Genomic DNA, 20,704 nt, shown 5'->3' with positions numbered 1-20,704 from the left:
GGATTATCTTGTCCAAACGCCGACCACTATACAAAACTATTACAAGCCTAGACAATCATCCCTTGTTATCAATAGAAAGGGGGAAGAGACTGAAAAATGGCTTCTCCCCCTTTAGAGTGGCAGCCATCTTGGATCCTTATTTTCCATTATCTTTTAAAAAATTAATACAAGTGAAAAATATATACTCATACAATTAATAAATCATTTCTCAAGAAAAAGGAATAAATATTACCAACTATAGATATCACAATGTTTAAAAATAAAAATAAGAGTAAAATATATTCTCCATCTTCAGAGTTCAGACACAAAATTAATAAAAAAAATGCTAAGCCGTCGAGAGAGACTGATAGCGATTTCCACTGACTGCACTAGAGCACTCTAAGTGCACTCTCGGCGCGTTTTCGTCCGCCACTGGGAACACGAGTGCAACACGCGCCCAGAATCGCGTTTTCCACTGACCACAAAAACTGCCCGAGAACTGCTCTTTCGTGCTCTGAAAAATTCGACGGAGCGACGGTGCTCGAGTATGACGTAATGAAATTAAAATGGCGGACCACGCAGTATCTCATACAAGACAGGCTCTCGCTTATGCTTAATTTCTGGAATCATATTCTGAAAGTTCTGAAGATGATGAATACGAGGTTTTATCATTACTTTAAAGATATTACGCCTCGTCCTTAAACCAATAATTATATCAGAGACGTTGTCGATCATTACTCAAAATAGATTTTTTGTAAATTAATTGAAATGTTAAGTCTATTAATTGGTTTCAGCTCATTTGCGCCAAGATATACACACTTTATTACAATTTCGTCTCCGGCGCCAATTTTGATTATTCAGAGCGCGCTCGGACCTCTCGATCGTGTTTCACTGACGAAACTATTTTCTCCAAAACTCGCTGAGGGCAGTTACGTCATCCTAACCCTGAGAGCACTCTTTGGAGCAGTCAGTGGAAATCGCTATGAGAGAGAGAGTGAGAGAGGGGGAGAGAGAGAGAGGTAGGGAGAGAGAGGGAGGGAGAGAGAGGGAGTGAGAGAGGGAGAGAGAGAGAGACAATTTGATCGGTTTCCCAAGGACCCAGGACGCGTGAGGGATCCGCGATATGGTTAATTTTCCCTGGGCCCACAATCTCTCTAAACGGCCATGAAAAAATTATCGAAAAAAGCAATAATATCTCACGGTCTATGTATTGGAAAATGTTTGAAAAAAGGAGGATAATATTTTATATAACTTTAGACAAACAATCAATAAATGAAATATGTTAAGAAATCTTACTGACTATACATGGCACAATTTTAAAAAATAATAATAAGAAAAAATACTTTATGAAACAATAGACAAACAATAAATAAATAAATAAATAAATGAATAAATGAATAAGCATAGAAATCTTACTCTCTATGTTAAAAATTAAAAATATAAGTTCTCAAAGTTTAGACATACAATTAATAAATAAATAATAAAAAAATAAAAAAATCTTACCTACTACGCATCGGAAAGTGTTTAAAAATAAAAATAAGATTAAAATACTGTACATGTTCATTCTCAAACTACAATAAATAAATAAATAAAATACGGAATTAAATCTTACCGGCTATGTGCAGCACAATGTTTATAAATAATGTAATAATTTAAACTATGTTCATTCATTTAATTTAAAATTAAATAATTGAAATAAGCAAATTAAAAAATCTTACAGAAGGGTTCTACAACAATGTTTAAAAATTTAGAAAGACGAAAACGGGTCATCAAACAATAGACGTATAATTATTTAATTAAGAAAGAATTTAGTATTAATTAATAGGTAATTGAAGTAAGCAAAGATACCTTACCAGCTATCCATAACGCAGTGTTGAAAGATAAAATAAAAATAAAAAAATTATCTTAATTTAGTTATATAATTGATAAACTGGGGACGCTAATTGATTAGCAGTTTATATATCAAAACTATGAATCTTTAGAATTTCTCTAAGACAATAACTTACAGTCTAATAGCTGGGCCATCGAAATGACGGCGCAACAAGCCAATAATAAGCAAATCAGGATTACTCGAGACATTTTTTCCCTTCAGAATGAAAGTTAGAAGAAAAACTTTAATAATCATTAAAATTTGTTATTTGTTCATTAACACAAACTAAAAAGTTCATCTCTACGACGTTCAGAACCATAGCAGTATAAACGAGTCGAGGAACGAAAGTTCCCTACAGAGGGTGATTTAAGAATATTTTTTCTGCTAACACGTTTAATATGAAAAAGTAAATGTAAACAGAATACTCTGTCCTCTCACGTACTTTTTCGAAAATAATGTAAAATTTCATGATAAATTAATTTGGCAAATGGAATTTTGGTGAAGCCATTTTTTTCAAGTAATTTATATTTTACAATCATGTCTCTATACTGAAATTTTTTAAAATCTGGACTTCAGTCATTCCATTTCTTGAACTTTTTCTAATCTTTGTCCACAAAGACGGTATTTATTAATTTGGCATAAGAAAGATAATCGAAATGGTCTAATTCGTTGCGACCTCGGTTTAAGAGACCAACTTACACACACAAAATAGTTCGTGACATTGTAACGACGTTTAAACATAAAATAAAATAACATCATACGCAAAATAAATTCTCAAAACTCATCAGAAAAAGTCAAAGGTTTACTTACCAAAGTTGTAAAAGTAGAGAGAGCGTTGAGTCTGAAGTTAACGTTGAGTTCTCCTGAAAATGAATGGCAATCCGTACGCCCGAAATGTTGTCTTTTATACAATGCCATTGATGTTGTCGAAGCTACATCGCGGAGGTACAGGCTCCATGACTAGACGGAAACATCAAACCCACACTCATATACAGTGGTTTTACCCTGAAGGTGAGAGAGGGATGGTGTGGAAACCTCCATACCTCTAACGTTGTCGTCTGTACCCCATCTACTGAAAAGCAATCAGAGAGAATTTATAATAGGGAGTGGAAGCTCTTGCCCTTGACAGTGCTAAATACAATGTAGCTCAAACAAGTAGGCTGCGACGCTAAAACTGGCCAGGTAAATTTCCGGTCACATGACTCTCCTTTAATTTTAAAGTTTGCCCTCAATCACTGTTGGTTGTACAATTACCCAATAAGGGTTCGCGATTTCGAGTGCGACTGGCGCCATTTCGAGTTATTTTCAGTCAGGCGTTATCCTTTCCCTAAAAAGGTAGACCCTCCCGCAACATTCTAGACCCACCCTAGAGGGAGGGGCCACAAAAATTATACCGGAAATAGACCTGGCCAATTTTGTTGATCACGTGATTTTTGAGCAACATAATATTTCTCAGTTTCGACTCCCTATGATAAATTGTCTCTGCGACAATGTCGAATCAGATTACCCAACTTTAGTCAGCTGACAAAGGCAGACTGACCAGTCAGGCCAGATTGACAGACAATTTGAAGGTTTCACCGAATCGTACTATTGTCAGGTCGAAGCTCGGATTTTAATCGGGTAGGTAGGCGTATGCGATTGGAGTCGGGCAGATTAAAGTCAGAGAGGGAGCAAACAAATCATAATAGGCGAAACCATTACGCCATGGGGCACGTGTCTTTTTTCTTTTAGCGCGAGATAGAGAATCGAGAGTAGCGGCCCTTATTTAATATAGTTGCTGAAAGCCTGAAGAGTGAAGAACGATTTCGGGCCTTGGTCGTTCATTAACATGGGTTATAAAAAATGGGGGTAATTTTTAAGATTTTATGGTGTTTCTTCATTGAATATTATTGACCTTCACTATGTCCTGAACTAAAGAAATTTAGTTGGTATAGCTCTGATGCTCGTAAATTTATCGAATTTATTCGAGAATACGAGTTCATTTATAATCCAAAACAATCACTTCTATTATTATGTATACCACTTTGTACGCCCTCTTGTGGTCCAAAGGTAGTCAGCCAGACTAGTTGGGTGTTGTGAACGAGTGCCCTGACTTGACAAAATTGGGTGACAAGTGAAAAGTTTATGATTTGCTAACTGAATAAAGTTGGGTAATCTGAATAGGCCTGTACTCAAAGCAGCCTCAGTGGTGTTTCTGTAGGGTCGTACGGTACAGAAAACTCCCAAAGATCACCTCACGTATTTTTCTGTTTCGCTGAATATTATTTTGAAACACCTAAAAACGTGATAGTCGAATTTGCAAAAGGTCACCACGAACGATAACCGGATCGGAGTATTTCAGGTAAGAATTTTTAGACAGCAATTTTCATGGTCCCATTAATACGGTTTGTAAAAAACCTAAAGGTAAAAACCTTGCATGAACTCCATATTGATTGATTAAGGTTCATCAAATTTGCTCGTGTCTAATTGGATAAAATACCAGCATAGGGTAAGAACCCCATTCGACCGAAATAAAAACAAATCTCCCAAATGATTAGTACCCATTGAACAGAAGTACAAATGTGGCACTTTTTAAATGAATAGAAACTAGCATCTCAGCTACCACCAACCCAAGACTTTTAAAGAAAGTTCATTGTGTTCGAAGAAACTCACATTGAACGGTCAATGGCAAATTAACCAAGTATCATTATTATTTTGTAAAAGTCGTCAACTTATTAAAAGGGTCAATATTTTTGGAAAGAAGGGAGCTACTTATTAGGGCCAATTTTTTGAAAAAAGTGAAAACTGACTATTTGGTCGTATGTTTTGGAAAAGGTGGCAACCAATTATTTGGGTATATATTTTGTAAAAGGTGGCAACTAAGTATTAGCAAGAAGTTATATCAGTATCTCAGAGAGAAGATATAAATTCGCCAGATTTCCAGCTTTATCTCCAGTCCTAACGTAGGTCCGCAGTCAATCCCCGTCTCTAAATTACAACCAGCATCTCATTGGTTCTTGAAAACTCACGTCAGCGCGACGACGCGAGTGAGGAAAATTTCCGACTGACGAGAGCGAAATAGCCCGGCGCCTCCTTTTACGTCCCCCCTTGTATTTTGAAAGGGGAACTGGGACTATGGCGCGCGAATACAAAGGCATCTTATATCTTCTCTCTGAGATACTGACACGTGTTTCTTGACAAATTTCTTGATAAATTGAGACTTACCGCAATTGAATTCTAGCTTACATTTTTGGGTTTGGTACTTTATCTTCCTGCGCTATCCTTGACCACCGTAACACCTTTCGATACTCGAGTAACTACAGGCATCCTTGGGTTTGTTTGTTCCGTTTATAGTTCTTTCGTAAGTAACACTGTTTTTCTGAATGATCTGTTAGTGTCGGAAGCTGTCGGTTAAGAGTGACATCTGATATAGGGGCAAGCCAACACCGCTCTATGCATTGTAAAGGGACCCACCTGTAAATATGCCACAGGCTTAGTGTGGACATCCCTTCATACACAAAGCTTAGATTATTACTGTTGAACTAAGGGGACTGTTCCTTCTTTGGGCAATTTCGACCAGAAAATGTTCAATGACATTTTGCTTTCAGAGCCACCGTTAAGATTTGGGTATTACACGGATAACGATTTAAATTCATTTTAGAAACTCTAAGACAATGCTACTTTAATTAACGGGTCATCTCTAAAACAATTCAAACATAACTTGAAAACCGTGGCAAATGTCATAGAGCATTTTTGACTCGAAATTTGATAGAACTTTCACTTTAACACGGTATAAATTTATCCAGATAGTTTTTTAACGTAACAGATTATTGAAAACGTAGGGTGGTTTTCGTACGGTAGTTTGGACAGATGCCCTACAACTTATCCTGTCCATGACCGCTTTACTTATGGTCATCTTCCAAAGTAACGCCTGGTTTAACGGTCTAAGCACACTCTGGCAAAACTCATTGGATAATGGTTTCCTCACAGAAATTTAGTAAGAATACGAATTTGACATAATTTGAGACTCATTATTAATTATTTGTTTCCAGTTTAACCGAAAGTGAGGCGACACGTGCTTCAATTTGTGCATTTCTACTTAGTGGTATTGTGAATTCACTGGATACGTTTTTGATTAATCAAGCCATATTGCAAAGGGTGCTTGCCGCGAAATCAAACCAAGTCGCCAGGAAGTAAGTCTGTATCTTGGGATGTGTTTTCAAAATATTAACAAAATTTTTAGTTCGGTCATAGCGACAGGCTTATTAATTTTTCCATTCATCATCGCGGTTACGATGGTTGCTGCAGTACTTTATATCACGTATGGGCATTGCAAGCCTCTCGCTCTCCCTGAACACACTGGTGTCGAACGGATGGATCAAGTAAGATAATGACCATATTAGATGAATGATATGATCAGGTATGATATTAAAATCATCAGATGAAGAATTAAATTAGACAATTAAATTTTATTTATTATGCAAAATAGAACCCACATAAGACCTGCGAACGTATGTATAGCCATCTAAGATTTCCATGACCACACAGCAGGGAGGAGTGAGTTGAGAGGGAATGTTAGTCTAATGTTATTAAAGCAAACATGGAAGGGGGAAAAAGGGAGGGTCGGAATTTTTATCTCTCTCTCCCTCGATTCTAGCTAATGCGCACGCGCGAGTGGCGTCGGTTACTAAACTACCACCAGCTCCCACTTCCAACTCGAAGCTGGTTTTTAAATTTGACGCATGCGCGCGGACACCGCGGCGAGTGACTGAGCCAGCGCATGAGAGAGACGAGTTTAGCCACCGAGCGAACTATCCCGCCTATTCACATTATTACTCCTTCTTGCCTCTCTCCTCCCAGCTCACAGTTATTTTGGTCGATGAATTCTTAAGGAGGCTGAAAATGTAGGTGAAAGAAAAACTTGTATCTTGAAACATTCTCAGGTTTCACATGGGTTCTTACAGAATATGTGTTAGCTATTGTCAGTCCTATCTGGAGTGATTGATTGTGAGAGTAACACCAGGTTTCCAGTAGTAAAATTTCTGTCATATTTTCAGATGTTTACTTACGCCATTGGCGATTTGTTCAGAGACTATCCAGTTCTAAAAGGTGTTGCTATTTCTGGAATTATCAGCGCATCTCTTAGTACATTCTCATCGTTCATCAACGCCTTCGCAGCACTAGCTTTGGAAGATTTCATTAAACCACTCTTCCCCAATTTCAACCAAAATGAAAAGTGGTCCGTCACGTTGTGCATTTGTTTAAGTACGAATTGTACGCTATTCTGTAGGCATGTGATCACGAAATAACAATCGGTCATCCTTGTACAGGTTTCTTCTTCGGTATTTTGACCACCATGATCAGTTTTGTTATGCCTTTGATAGGTCACGCAGTCAAAGCTTTTGGGATTATGAACGGTATATTCCGTGGACCATTGGCTGGAGTAGCCTTACTTGTCTTATTCTACAAGAAACTAACTAAAAACGTAAAGGAAAACAACTCAAATACTATAATTTAACTTAAATCCAAAAGACGTTATTATTACAGATTTGCCTTATAAGCTTGGTGACTGCTATGCTTTTCAATACATGGATAATCACGGGTAACTTCTTATATGTCTCAAAACGAAAATACACTACGCTGGAACACACCATTAACCACTGTGAGGGCAATTACTCGATTATCAACTCGTCAGTAAATATGCTCAATTCTACAAAAGAGTTTGCACCAGAAATAGAAAGGTAAGTTAGCAGTTACTATGCAAGAAAATTCTTATCAATTAATCCTATTTTCGAAGTGTCTTCCTAAAATTGTACAAGATTTCCTATATATGGTATAATGTGATTGGATTCGCATTAAGTAGCGTGTTGGGTGTTGTGCTTTCGGAAACTTCGAATTTGTTGAATGGTTGGTTTCATAAGTTAATGAAATTAAGAAACATTTTAAGTAGGAACGATTTCAATTTACAGCTCGTCAAAAGCCACGAAAGTTTTTCAGAATAGAAACTTTTTCTCAGAATATGTAAGTGGATGACGTAAGAATGATAACAGGGTGGTTACGGTGAATTTGAATTCTATGCTTTACAAACAATTTTTAACAGGTGTGGCTATAATGGAAACTATCAATTGGAAGCTTTACCGTTAAACACGACAAAATTTTAGATCAACAACGGAAGTTTATGATATCATATGTTATTTTTCATTGCAAAAACCAAATAAAGCGTGCCTTAATTCAATTGATAAACTGTAATTATCTTCTATTTCTCCAAAAATATAAATAAGTGTAAAAAGGAGCAGGGATAGATTTAATTTTAAAAGTGTGGGCGCGCGTCAAAGTCCCGGACCCCCTTCCACGGGACGGAGGAATATGAAAGAAGAGGCGGGTCATAGCAACAGGGGTAAAAAGGAATTACGAAATTTTCGCCGTCCCCGTCAGCAACGTGGATTAAGTGAGCTAATAAGATAATTAAACTTTTAGCTACGTGTTGAAGGGAGGGGCTCTAAACTGGGCTAACCGTTCTCTGTTCCTGCTTCTCAAATTACATGGATTCCTGATACAGGTAATTCAAGTTGGGAAAACCAAAATGTTACCTGAAATAGTATCTTCCCATTTTTTCCCCAGACATGCATATTTTATAGCTATTAAATGATAACATCCTGCTATTAAAATTATAATTATGAATAATTCATGCGATATTTAAAGGTCTATTCACAACTAGGTTGGAATTTACCAAACGCACGTTATCAATAGTCCCTGCATGATTGCTAAGTTTTGTTTATGACATAGGTGAATAATCTTTAGAAAAAGAAGCAGCTGGACTATGTTCATAGGAATGGAAACTATAGCCGACAATACATATAAGTATGGCGATTTAGGTGAGGTAATGTTCCTAGTTAATGAAATAAGCCTATTAATTTCATGGTGAAATTAAGTTTTACCTCACACCTAATCGAAGGGATGTGCTCATAATGGTAGTCACATCTTACCTTACTTAACAGGAGTACAGAAAACTTGCGCGAATAGCCCCTCGATACGCTACCTTTCACTTTGCCAAATTGATTACCCCTTATCATTACTTCAATAATTTACTTTCAGTTATAATTGTAATAGTGCGACACAAACAGAAAACTTGAGAGAGTACCTTTAACAGTGCTAATATGGTTTTCCGTAACGCATACCTAACCCAAGTTAATAGCGGTAGAAAAGTGATTAGCCCCTCTATGAGCGTTCTTTTAGAGTGCTAGTATATTACCCGTACAGAAAATCCGAGTGAATAGACCTTCGATGACATACCTTGAAAAATTTACTACCCGTAATTCTTTCTTCATTTACTTTTGATTTAATTGCAATATTCCATGGCGACAAGGTAGTCGGACTGAAGTAAATACTAACCGTTCTCCTTCCTGCTTCTAAAATTACATCTATCTCTGCTATATTGGGTTTTGCTTTTAAAATTCTCCACTATTTCTATTTCTAGCAAAATACACGTAACTTCTTTAATTGTAATAAACACAGCTTTAAGATAATTCTAAAAATATCGTCAGTATATACTTGCTTTTGCATTTTAAATTCCTCTATGTTTCTTTGAATGTTGAAAAAGGGGAACTTTATTGAAAGCGTGAAATCCCTATTGTGTGGCAAAATTTTAAAGGGGAGCTTTTATTTAAATTAAAGCAATCCCATAATACTCTCTCCCTCTTTCAATAAATCGAGTGAACGTAAAAAGAGTTCACAATGCTTAATCTTAGTAGCACAATTAAACATTGAGAAGCTTGCGTGTTATACTTTAGTGGGAAATATTTTCTACGAAGAATCGATTTATGTTCTACATCATGATACAAACAGTTTTAAGTCGGATTTGTACTGCGAATCGATTAAGAATCCACTTCACGCGTAGCTTAATTACGCTTCACCAATTATATTTTGCCAATATGGACGCACTAAGCGTATCAAACTTATAATTAGGCCTACAGCATAAAACGCCTATAGCTAAACAATGATGGAAATGAGTCATAGGTGAATAACTGCCCCTTTTAAGTTAAACCAACTTACTGTTGCATCCTTCAAACCGAAATATTGCGTATTGACATTTTTACACTTTCTATGTTCAGAAGCCTGGATTTTTAAACCATGGAAACAGACCAGAATTTATAAATATATAAATTAATGTTTGTTTGTTTGTCCCATGTGTGATCCAAATTTTTGGCGGGTTGTTTCGCGTACGCCTGCGAAGGATTTATAAATAGTTGTACATTTTAGTTTTATGATTGATCTCTATTAAAAAACAGTATCATTGAACTTGAAATTGGTAAAAATTTCGTTTCTAAAATCAAACAAGTCATTAAAATATTTGATAAGGATGAGTGCAAAGATTATTTAGTGTTTAGTGTCAACATTCACATGAAACTCTAACCAGTAAAACCGTAGCAGGAAGCAAGACTGGAAACCGAGCAACGGGAAGCATCTATGAAAAACACTTCGGTTACAGCTAATAACAAATAAATATAAGCGATTTCGATTTACTTTAAAGGGAATGAGAAGCTTCGTTTGAAAAACCTCTGATTTATATAGCAAAAGATAGAATTAATTTCTGTGAATTCAAAAATATCAAGCTTTTAATTCTCCAATTTCTGCTTATTTGGCAATATGCATTTGAAAATGCTTCATATGACATTATTTGAAATCCACTTTTAAAGAAAGGCTAAAAATTTTCCAGTACTCCGACGTCACAGATATATTTTTGACGTGAGATGGTGCCACTCTCTCGGCTATCAGACCCAGAGTTTAGACTGGCGAGAAGCTCGAGACGCGTATACGTCGCGCGTATAGGATTCCCGCACTTTTTTCCTCACGTCATAGTGATGTCATAAAACAGACTAACAAGCTCGACAAGACAAAATTGTTTATATATCGAAACTGAGTTTTCGTGATTTTTCAATGGATTTTAAAAATAGAAACTTTGGTTCATTTATATTCAAAACTTGATATTTTGAAAGTAGAGACTTGAAACTGTAACATAATACCACTTTCGTGGTAAAATAAGATATGAAATTATAAATTCGCATACCCTTTGACTATTTTTCTTCGGGTCTAAACGAATAAGTTGCATATACCTTTTTTTTAAAGATATGGAAATACAAAGATTATTAGTCCCTTCGGTTACTTGCAACCTTTAGAGTGGTTTAGTAACTTATGGTTGTTTGTGCCCAAAATTTACCTGAACTGTTCACGGTACAATTGTTTAAGCCTTAAGATGGATAATCGGGCTACTGACTACTGTATAGTAGGCTTATCTTAGTATTCCGCTTGCCGTGTAAATCAGTAGAGCGAATAGCGTCACATTGTGTTTCATGGTGCATAAAACCCATTTAAAACGATATGCGTTTCCTCGCCTAGTAATGTTCCCTACCTCATAAGTTCAAGGTACTAGCGAAAATTTTTATTTTGCTGTTTATCCTCTATTGGGAACTTCGAATTTTACTTCAAAGAAGCGATTTTTATTATGGCTCTCAAAATTGGCCTATATCCTGTAAGTGTTTTCTTTTTTCTTATTATAACCATGGATAAAGAATGCGCGTGAGGAAATTTGTTTTCACTCTACAGGATAAGCAACTCCCTATCTCTGATGACAGCTTATTCTGTATATACTCTGTTACAACATCGGTTGTCAGCACGCGCAAACCTAGATCTCTATGTAACGTAGCTTTGTACGTGCTGTCAAAAGACCACAAACTACAGGATCTTGGGGATTTAAAATATCCGCGAGTTTTTTAGCTCGAGTGCACGGACATCTAGGCCTTAGTTTCAAATACATGTAGTAGGATGTAGGAAATTTCACACGTATTTGAAACTAAGGCCTAGAGGTCCATGCACTCGAGCCAAAAAACTGGCGGGTATTTTAAATCCTCAAGATCCTCAAGTTTTTTGTCTCTTGTCAGCACGCACAAAGCTAAGTTGCATAGAGTCCTAGCTTTGCGGGTGCTGACAACCGATGTTGTAACAGAGTATATACAAAATAAGCTGTCGTCCGAGATAGGGAGTTGCATATCCTGTAGAGTGAAAACAAATTTCCTCACGCGCATTCTTTATCCATTTTATAACGCTAATAGAGAAACTATAGGCTTAAGCGAGTAAAATTTCAGGGAACGTTACAGTTTGAAGAGGTGTCATTCCATATGAAACAAACAAGAGACTTCCTTGGAAAATGGTTAAACATGAGGTGACTTTGACTGTGAAAATTTTTAGTAGGTTTCCAGCTACTAATTAAGTTTTGAATACTATTTCAGCTCTAAATTTGACGCTTTTGGAACTGATAATGTAAGTATCTTCAAATCGTTATTATTATCAACTAAGCACACTCAGACCAAGTGGTTACATTTTTAGAATTCGGACATCTTGATATTAGGCCTAGAAATGAACTCGGAATTCCTTCCAAAATCATACAAATTTTGCACAACTGATTTTTACAAGTCAATCCACATTGTCACCGGCGCGCCTCTTCTTGTCCAAGGTTCACACCAAACGCGAATACATCCATTTGATAGTATGGTAAGATTAAGTGTTATAACATTTGCGCAGGTACAAGTGAAGTACTTACCTTAGTATGGCCGCATTTGTCCATGATCCATCCAACAATTTGGTCGAATATTTTCCTCTTTTGGGTTCAAACAAAATATTCATTTATTTGAAATTCTTTTAAATCTATTTAGGTATTTCTTGGTTTGACGGTGGCCAGTGTTCTAATTTTGTTTATGAATGAATTGATTTTGGCACTTGCCAAAAGAAAGAGGAGGCGGCGTAGAAGAATTAGACTGAAAAAGAAAGACACTGCAATATATAAATCTTACCACTATTGGAAAACATTCGTTTTCAGCATCTTCCGCCAAATGTTTCTTATCAATTCACCATTAATTATGAAACGTCAGTGTAACTTTCCGCTTTTAATTAATAACTGTAGTGAGCTAATAAAACTATTTATACAGGGTGTTTCTGATAAGTCTGCCATAAATCAAGGGGCGTGTTCTTTGGGTCAAACTGAGTGGAAAGTGTCAAAGAACATGGGGTGTACAAGAATTTGCAACGAAGATATGGCCCCCCAAACATTGGCCCCTAAAACAAGAAAATATTCGAAAATGTAGACTAAAACAAATTCAGCCTTATCAACTTGTTTAGAAATAACGAGACAATTTCAATAGTTTCCCTCTAACATCGTTATTGAACTTTCACCTGGCAGAAGTGTATTAAATGAGTAGAAGTATGCCTACTCTAGTAAAGTAAATTCAAAGTATCATGGTACCTTTCGGTTGGTATTACTTTTATTCTTAACAAGTTAACATGGACGTTACAGGTATTGTTCAAAATGTCCACCAGCGGCGTTAAGACAAACATGAACCCGTCTTTCGAAAGATTCTTGGACATGTTGGAAGATTCCTGGCATGTTCCTGATTGTTTGACAACCTTCAATAATTCGTCTTCGCAAGTCTTCCTCATCACGGACTTCATTCTTGTACACGATGTCAAAAAAATCTTTGAGATGACCCCAAAGACTTTTTAGCAAACCACCGTTTATTGTTTACGTTTGTGAATAAAAAACAATGCTGACAGTCATGACGCAAACGTAAAAACTAAACGGTGGTTTGCTATAAAGTAACGCGATGTTGTTGATAACGTCACAGTATCACTTCGAACGAACGTGTGGTAGTACAGTATGGCGTATACCAATGCAGAATATGCAGACATGCATCTCATGTATGGACTGGCGCAGGGCAATTCAGTGGAAGCACAGCGGCGATACCAGGAACAATTTCCGCAACGACGCATACCAAATCGTCGTACGTTCGAGGCTGTTGACAGGCGCTTGAGGGACATCGGACAAGTACAACCCAACAACGTTCGAGAGCGAGACATTCCAGAAGACATGGAGGAAATCGAGGAAGACGTCCTTGCCATGTTCGATGAGGACCCCTCGACAAGTACCAGACAAATTGGACGACAATTACATGTTAATCACGTTTTGGTCTGGCGAATTCTCCGCGGACATCAGTTTCACCCGTATCATATTCAAAAGGTGCAAGCTCTTAACCCGGCAGATTATCCAAGACGCATCGACTTTTGCGAGTGGTTTTTGGCCAGAGTAGAGGACAATCAATTTCCACGGGTCCTTTTAGTAACCGACGAGGCACATTTTTCCCGGGATGGAATTCTGAACTATCACAACCACCACGAATGGCGCCAATTAAACCCACACGCAACTAGTGTTAGAAGTCACCAACAGCAATTTTCTTTAAACGTATGGTGCGGCATTGTCGGTAATCATTTACTAGGTCCGCATTTTCTTCCACCCAGACTAAATGGTGAAGCATATCTCACGTTCTTAAGAGACACTTTACCTGAACTACTCGAGGACATACCGTTAGCATTACTTCGTGACATGTGGTTTATGCACGACGGGACACCCCCACATTTCAGCCGTGCAGTTAGAGAACATCTTAATGCTACGTTTAATTTGAGGTGGATTGGGCGTGGAGGACCAGTTGCGTGGCCAGCCAGATCTCCGGATTTAAATCCGTGCGATTTCTATCTTTGGGGTCATCTCAAAGACATCGTGTACAAGAATGAAGTCCGTGATGAGGAAGACTTGCGAAGACGAATTATTGAAGGTTGTCAAACAATCAGGAACATGCCAGGAATCTTCCAACATGTCCAAGAATCTTTCGAAAGACGGGTTCATGTTTGTCTTAACGCCGCTGGTGGACATTTTGAACAATACCTGTAACGTCCATGTTAACTTGTTAAGAATAAAAGTAATACCAACCGAAAGGTACCATGATACTTTGAATTTACTTTACTAGAGTAGGCATACTTCTACTCATTTAATACACTTCTGCCAGGTGAAAGTTCAATAACGATGTTAGAGGGAAACTATTGAAATTGTCTCATTATTTCTAAACAAGTTGATAAGGCTGAATTTGTTTTAGTCTACATTTTCGAATATTTTCTTGTTTTAGGGGCCAATGTTTGGGGGGCCATATCTTCGTTGCAAATTCTTGTACACCCCATGTTCTTTGACACTTTCCACTCAGTTTGACCCAAAGAACACGCCCCTTGATTTATGGCAGACTTATCAGAAACACCCTGTATAGGGCATAATAACATTGTTAATTACAATCAGAATAGGCGTTTATTCATGTTGTTAGGCTGATATACTGTACATGTATACCGGAGAACGTTTCGTGTTTATAATTTACTTTAAATTGGGTGAATGTCTTGATAATATTATAAGACTGATTGATTTAAACAAGGAATGTGATCTAGTTCTTTGTTAACTATCCTTTCAAACCCTATTGTGCCTTAAAACAGGTTGGTTGTATTGCTTGTACAAAAAGACTAGCTTAGTGGCACTTTCATTTCCTAGCCTTGAGACCATTTGGATGTAACTAAGACGGAAAGACACGGGGGTAAAACTTTGCCTTTCGGGTCATTATTTCCATTTTCGACAAACGTCGCTGCTTACTAGTGGCGGATTTTAATGAAACTTTTTTTGTGGGTAGATATACCTAAAAAATGATGTTACCCAAAGTTATTCGCTTCAAATATTATAAATTTGAAAGTTGTGCAATTTTGAAATTTATCGTATTTCGTCTAAAATTTGCGGTCTTTTCCCACATTTCTTTTGATATCTTGACCGGTAATGGTTTTAAAAATATAAAAATTGGTATCCCTCGTCAAAATGAGGTCGTGAGTCGGAATGTGAAACCTGTTTGGCGCCATTGACTCAAAAGTTTGATTTAGGAACCATTTTGACGGGTATCACTCAACATTTTAGTGACAAAAAGGACCACCTTGAAATTCCATGAAATAATAGGCGTATCATCGTTGTACACATGCAAATGAACCCCTGAATCATTTTTTCTATCAAAAAAGTAATTTTGTCTTTGGCATTTTTTTTTAAATTATTTTAAAACTGTTGCGTCATTGTTCATTATTAAAAAATACCTTCGAAAACAAAGCCTTAAAAAGTATAAGATAGGTGGTCAAAAGTACCATGCATATTTTTGACATTATTTGGATAGACATTATTTTCGAAATGTAGTTCTTCAATTCGTGGATAGCGGTGAGCCATAGGTTTCAATAGACTTTAAAAATTGGATTTTTGGAAAAATTGAGCTGAAAAGGTTACGTTTTGTCATTTGAAAATTTAAAATATTTCGAAAACGGAAAACAAAATAGGCCTTAACGTTAAATCAGTCGAAAATATCTGTAGACGGATCGTTATACTATGAGCGCCAAGCTTAGCACGACAACTTTTGGAACTTCTTATTTAATTAAGGTACTTGTTTCGGTTACTTTTCATAATGGTTTTGCGGTTCTTTTATTAGCCTTAAATGATTTGAAACGATTTCCGTTTCATTCCACCTGCTTACTAAATTTTATTAAGGGAAAAATAACACTCGTATTTCCTGTTAATTGTTTTTTCGTTAAATGAAAAATAGAAGATAAGTAATTTTATTAAATAGTTGATATTTTATAATAATGCCTTTAAAACTGAAAATTTTCAGATCTGTTACTTTGATCAGTTATTATTGACCACTTATCCTTTACTTTTTTCAATTTTCAATTGAAAAATATAACCTTTTCAGCTCAATTTTTCTAAAAATCCAATTTTTAAAGTCTATCGAAACCTATGATTCATCGTTATCCACAAATAGAAGAACTACATTTCAGAAATAAAGTCATAACCAAATAATGTCAATAGTATGCATGGTACTTTTGATTATGTTGAAAAATATTTTCGTTCAGTGAAATTTTGATGAAAAAAAAAAGGAATTTTCCAATTATTGATATTTTATATTATAATAATGCATTTCAAACAAAAAAAAACCATATCTGTTAATTTAGTCGGTTAGTTTTGACCACTTATCTTTTACTTATTAAGGCTTTGTTTTATTAATGAACAATGACGCGATTAGGAAAAAAAATTTAAAATAATTGAAAAAAAATGCCAAAAGCAAATTTTCTTTTCATAGAAAAAAATGATTTCTCAAACACCATATTTTAGGGGTTCATTTACATGTGTACAACGATAATAGATCTATTTTTTCATGGAATTTCAAGGTGGTCCTTTTTGTCAGTAAAATGTTGAGTGATACCCCCCAAAATGGCTCCTAAATCAAACTTTGAGTCGATGGCGCCAAACAGGTTTCCAATTCTGCCTCAGGACCTCATTTTGACGAGGGATACCAATTTTTATATTTTTAAAACTATTACCGGTCAAGATATCAAAAGAAATGTGGGAAAAGACCGCAAATTTTAGACTAAATACGATAAATTTCAAAATTGCATAACTTTCAAGTTTATAATATTTGAAGCGAATAACTTTGGGTAACTTCATTTTTAATTTATATCTACACCCCCTTGTATATTGTTAAACAGACAAAACAGACAGTATAGGTCTGGGAAAATTTTAAACAGACATATGCCAAACCATGATTTTTTTTAATAAGAGGCCTATTCTAGTTAAGTTTCTTAAACCATTTTTTGCAATTTTAGATAAAACGTTTTTAATCCAACTGATTTAAATCAAATATGATTGCCTTATTACGAAGTAATTTTTTCATGTTTGTGTGTTTGAATTAAGCGATTCCTGAAAGATTGACGAATGGTCGAACATCGAAGATTTTGTTCTCATTTTGGTTGATGTCGCAAACGTTGCTCTTGTGGAATATTCTGTGTTATTATCATGCGGAAACATCCTCATTTAATTATCTAAAAGTCGATCATATAAATGACCTTCCGAGCTATATTCGTCGAAATGATGCCAAACTGATTCTTGTGAGAAATTCCATAGAAGACAAGTACCTTAGAAGATTGGTAAATATTTAACCTTTGGACGGAGCCACGACAAAATCAAAACCGAACCATATATATAAGAATGGTTGTTTCTCGGCTTCTCTGTTCTAAATAACCTATTGACAAAAATTTGACTGAGTTTAATGAAAAATCGAAACTATAAATTTTCATCAGGGATAGATTTAATTTTAGAAGTAGGAATGGAGCCTTCAGTCCGACTCCTAGCCCAGTATAGAGCCCCTTCCTCCAACACGTAATGAAAAGTTCAAATTATCTTATTGGCTCACTTAAACTACGTTTTGATGACGTTGCTGACGGGGACGGGAAAAATGTGTAATTCCTTTTTTACCTATGTTGCTATGACCCGCCTCTTCTTTCATACCCCTCCGTCCTGGGGAAGGGGGTCGCGCGCAGAGATTACTCTGTTCTCCATTCCTACTTCTAAAATTAAATCTACCCTTGTTCTCATTTTAATCTTATTTTTCCAGGCGAATGAAAATTTACTTAATAGCGCTCTAAATAAGGTTTGGATCAACAAGAGGCTTTACATTGATCTTGGAGGTTTTTCAGACCAAAAACTATTTTTTAATATATCAAACGGAAAAGTTGCGGTTCTCATGAGTAATATACTGAAACAGTTCCTTTTCATGCCTTTAAAGGGAGTTAAAAAAGGAGAAATCAGCTTGTATTTTTCTCAATATCCAATAACTAGCATTCCGGCTGGGCATTTTGTACATGAAAACGTCTCATCTGATCAATTAGAAATTCTAAGATTAAGGTAATTATGTGGTTTCTCTGGTTAATACATGACTGATACCGTATATTCAGTTTTTAATAAGCTGATTTCTAAAATTTGACAAAGTCAATTTCACTTTTTGGTCCTTATCGAAAACTGAAAATAATGTTTCATGAAGTTTACTGGGGAAGTAAATATTAGGTCGGGCGTGGTAGAGCTCGGCATTTTCTATCCATTATCCATAAATTGGTGGATAACCGATTATTTATATACTATGTTGTGGATTATAATACGATTTAACTTGTAAGTTCTGTGGATAACTTTAGAGTATGGATAAAGATAAAGTAACGTAAATAATGGATAGATAATGCGGAGCTCTAGACTGTTGGTCTTCTACGAATTAAAAGAGAAAAGGTACCTGGAATTAGGGGCTTTGCGAACTTTGAATCTTCAAGTCTTAATCATTTACCAAAGTTGTTGACTGCGTTCAGCGCGAAATAATGATGGAATAATATTCTCAGTAAATGTCTTTTCGGGTACGGAAGGTCGAACGCACTTTTGTGACATCAACCAAAACCCTTCGCAAAAAAAAGCTGGTTGGGTGCCTACTGCCTATTACCTCACCGAGTGACGAATGTCACGGAGAGGTTGGGTCCTGAGTCGGTCGGTGTTCGTTGTAGGGGACAAAGTTCGGAATTTCCGGACCGCATTCGCAGTACAAAGCATGATGCGGTTTTTTTTGTCAAAAAAAGAGCAATAGTTGCACAATTAGATAAATAAGTGGGTAGATATTTCTCCTCTCGACTCGGAGAGATAAAATTTTGACTAGAGCAAGGGAAAATTTTTAAGTTAGTCTTACAATGCTCTTCGAGTTAAGTGGGAAGCAAAATGTTAATACCTTACTCCTTCTCTTTAGAAATAACAATTAAACGTATCATTTTAGATTTGGTGAAATATTTGAATCCGACACATTTCGTTACCTCTATTTCGAAAAACAGTATGATATTGCTTACAAGTACCTTTGGGAGAAACCAACTGTTCACCACGAAGTGCAACTCACATTACACTCGATGCTTTTCTCAATTATAATTTACTTTTCTCTCAACACCATGCTTCTAATTGTGGTCATTTTCAACGTCTGCTATGCAAAGCGTCACGTAATTAAAAAATATCCAATGTCCGTTAAGCATTAAATATTATACGACTGCATTGAAATTCAGAAAAAAGTATGGATTTTAAAAAATATGTGTGAATTTATAGTCAGGGAATTTTAAAACTGTCACAGAAGTATAGAACTTTATGAAAAGCTTGAATAATGTATTATCTTAATTTTAACGTCTGTACCGATTGTGTACTATTGGGTCGTATCCCATTTAATGGAATGTCTAGTTCGATCGAATCCCATTGGAACGAATACCGCAATTTGGGCGGTTTTCCAATAATGAATTTTCCATTCATTTCTGTTTTTATTTCAAATTGTTGTTCTTTAAGTTTGTTATTTATTCCTATGATTTAATAATTTTTATTCTTGAATATTGTCAAACCTAACCTAACCTAACCTAGCCTTATCTTTAAGAGGTCTCTCCCAAGTACTGACGGCTCTTGATGCTGTTTAACTTCCTGGATCACCCAACACACTCTTTCCATAGCAACTCAAGAAAAACGCTATGATTTTATATGTGTAAATCCATTCCATTCAATCGAAAGCTCTTCAGCAGAAAATCGCCCTTTGGGCTATAAATTGTTTTAAATTTGGCTGCAACTGTACAAATCTGAATTCGGTCCAACAGTCCAACGGGATTCTATCCAATGGGAGTATACCTCTGTGCCTGCTTGTCAATAAAAAGGCATAGTTGTATATCGAGGTAAAGTAGTGGGTAGATAGTCCTCTCGACTCGGAGAGGGAACATTTAGGTATTTCAATTTGGTAACAGTGTAATATTTAATAGTCTACAGCCTTTTCAGTATGCAATCAAATTTTGATATGGTTATAAAATCTTTCTTAAGTTCCTAATGACATTTTTACCTCTCTGAGTGAAGTTTATTTACTCAGAGATACACTGGACTTGTCTATCTGTATGTCTGTGTTTTTGTTCGTCTACAAATTGGTAACCGCGCAATGTCAATTTAATGTGAGTTGATTTTGTTTGTAGCGCTCGATTGTTTCATATTGCGTATACACAAAATAAATACTAAAATAGCAAGCTATCGCACATATGGATTTAATATCAGAGTTTTACCATTAAAGTGCTACTTTCATTCCATTATTTATGCATTTAGTGGGAAAAATC

The 20,704-nt window shown here is 36.0% G+C and overlaps 1 protein-coding gene across 1 annotated transcript; it reads left to right on the top strand.

Moving 5' to 3' along the window:
- Positions 1-6,885: 6,885 nt before the first annotated feature.
- On the top strand, positions 6,886-7,840 carry LOC149678962 (sodium-coupled monocarboxylate transporter 1-like). The gene is made up of 4 exons (XM_089835956.1): positions 6,886-7,093; positions 7,213-7,313; positions 7,376-7,735; positions 7,798-7,840. Exons 1-3 carry the CDS (start codon positions 6,886-6,888, stop codon positions 7,571-7,573), a joined length of 507 nt encoding a protein of 168 aa, XP_089692082.1. The 3' UTR covers positions 7,574-7,735; positions 7,798-7,840.
- The last annotated feature ends 12,864 nt before the right edge of the window (positions 7,841-20,704 follow it).

Source organism: Phalangium opilio, unplaced genomic scaffold (genome assembly GCF_054372755.1).
Source record: "Phalangium opilio isolate 3A_F unplaced genomic scaffold, DU_Popi_V2 ptg000042l_1, whole genome shotgun sequence".
In the NCBI taxonomy this organism is placed as follows: domain Eukaryota; kingdom Metazoa; phylum Arthropoda; class Arachnida; order Opiliones; family Phalangiidae; genus Phalangium; species Phalangium opilio.
This window is presented reverse-complemented; position numbering and strand designations above follow the sequence as displayed.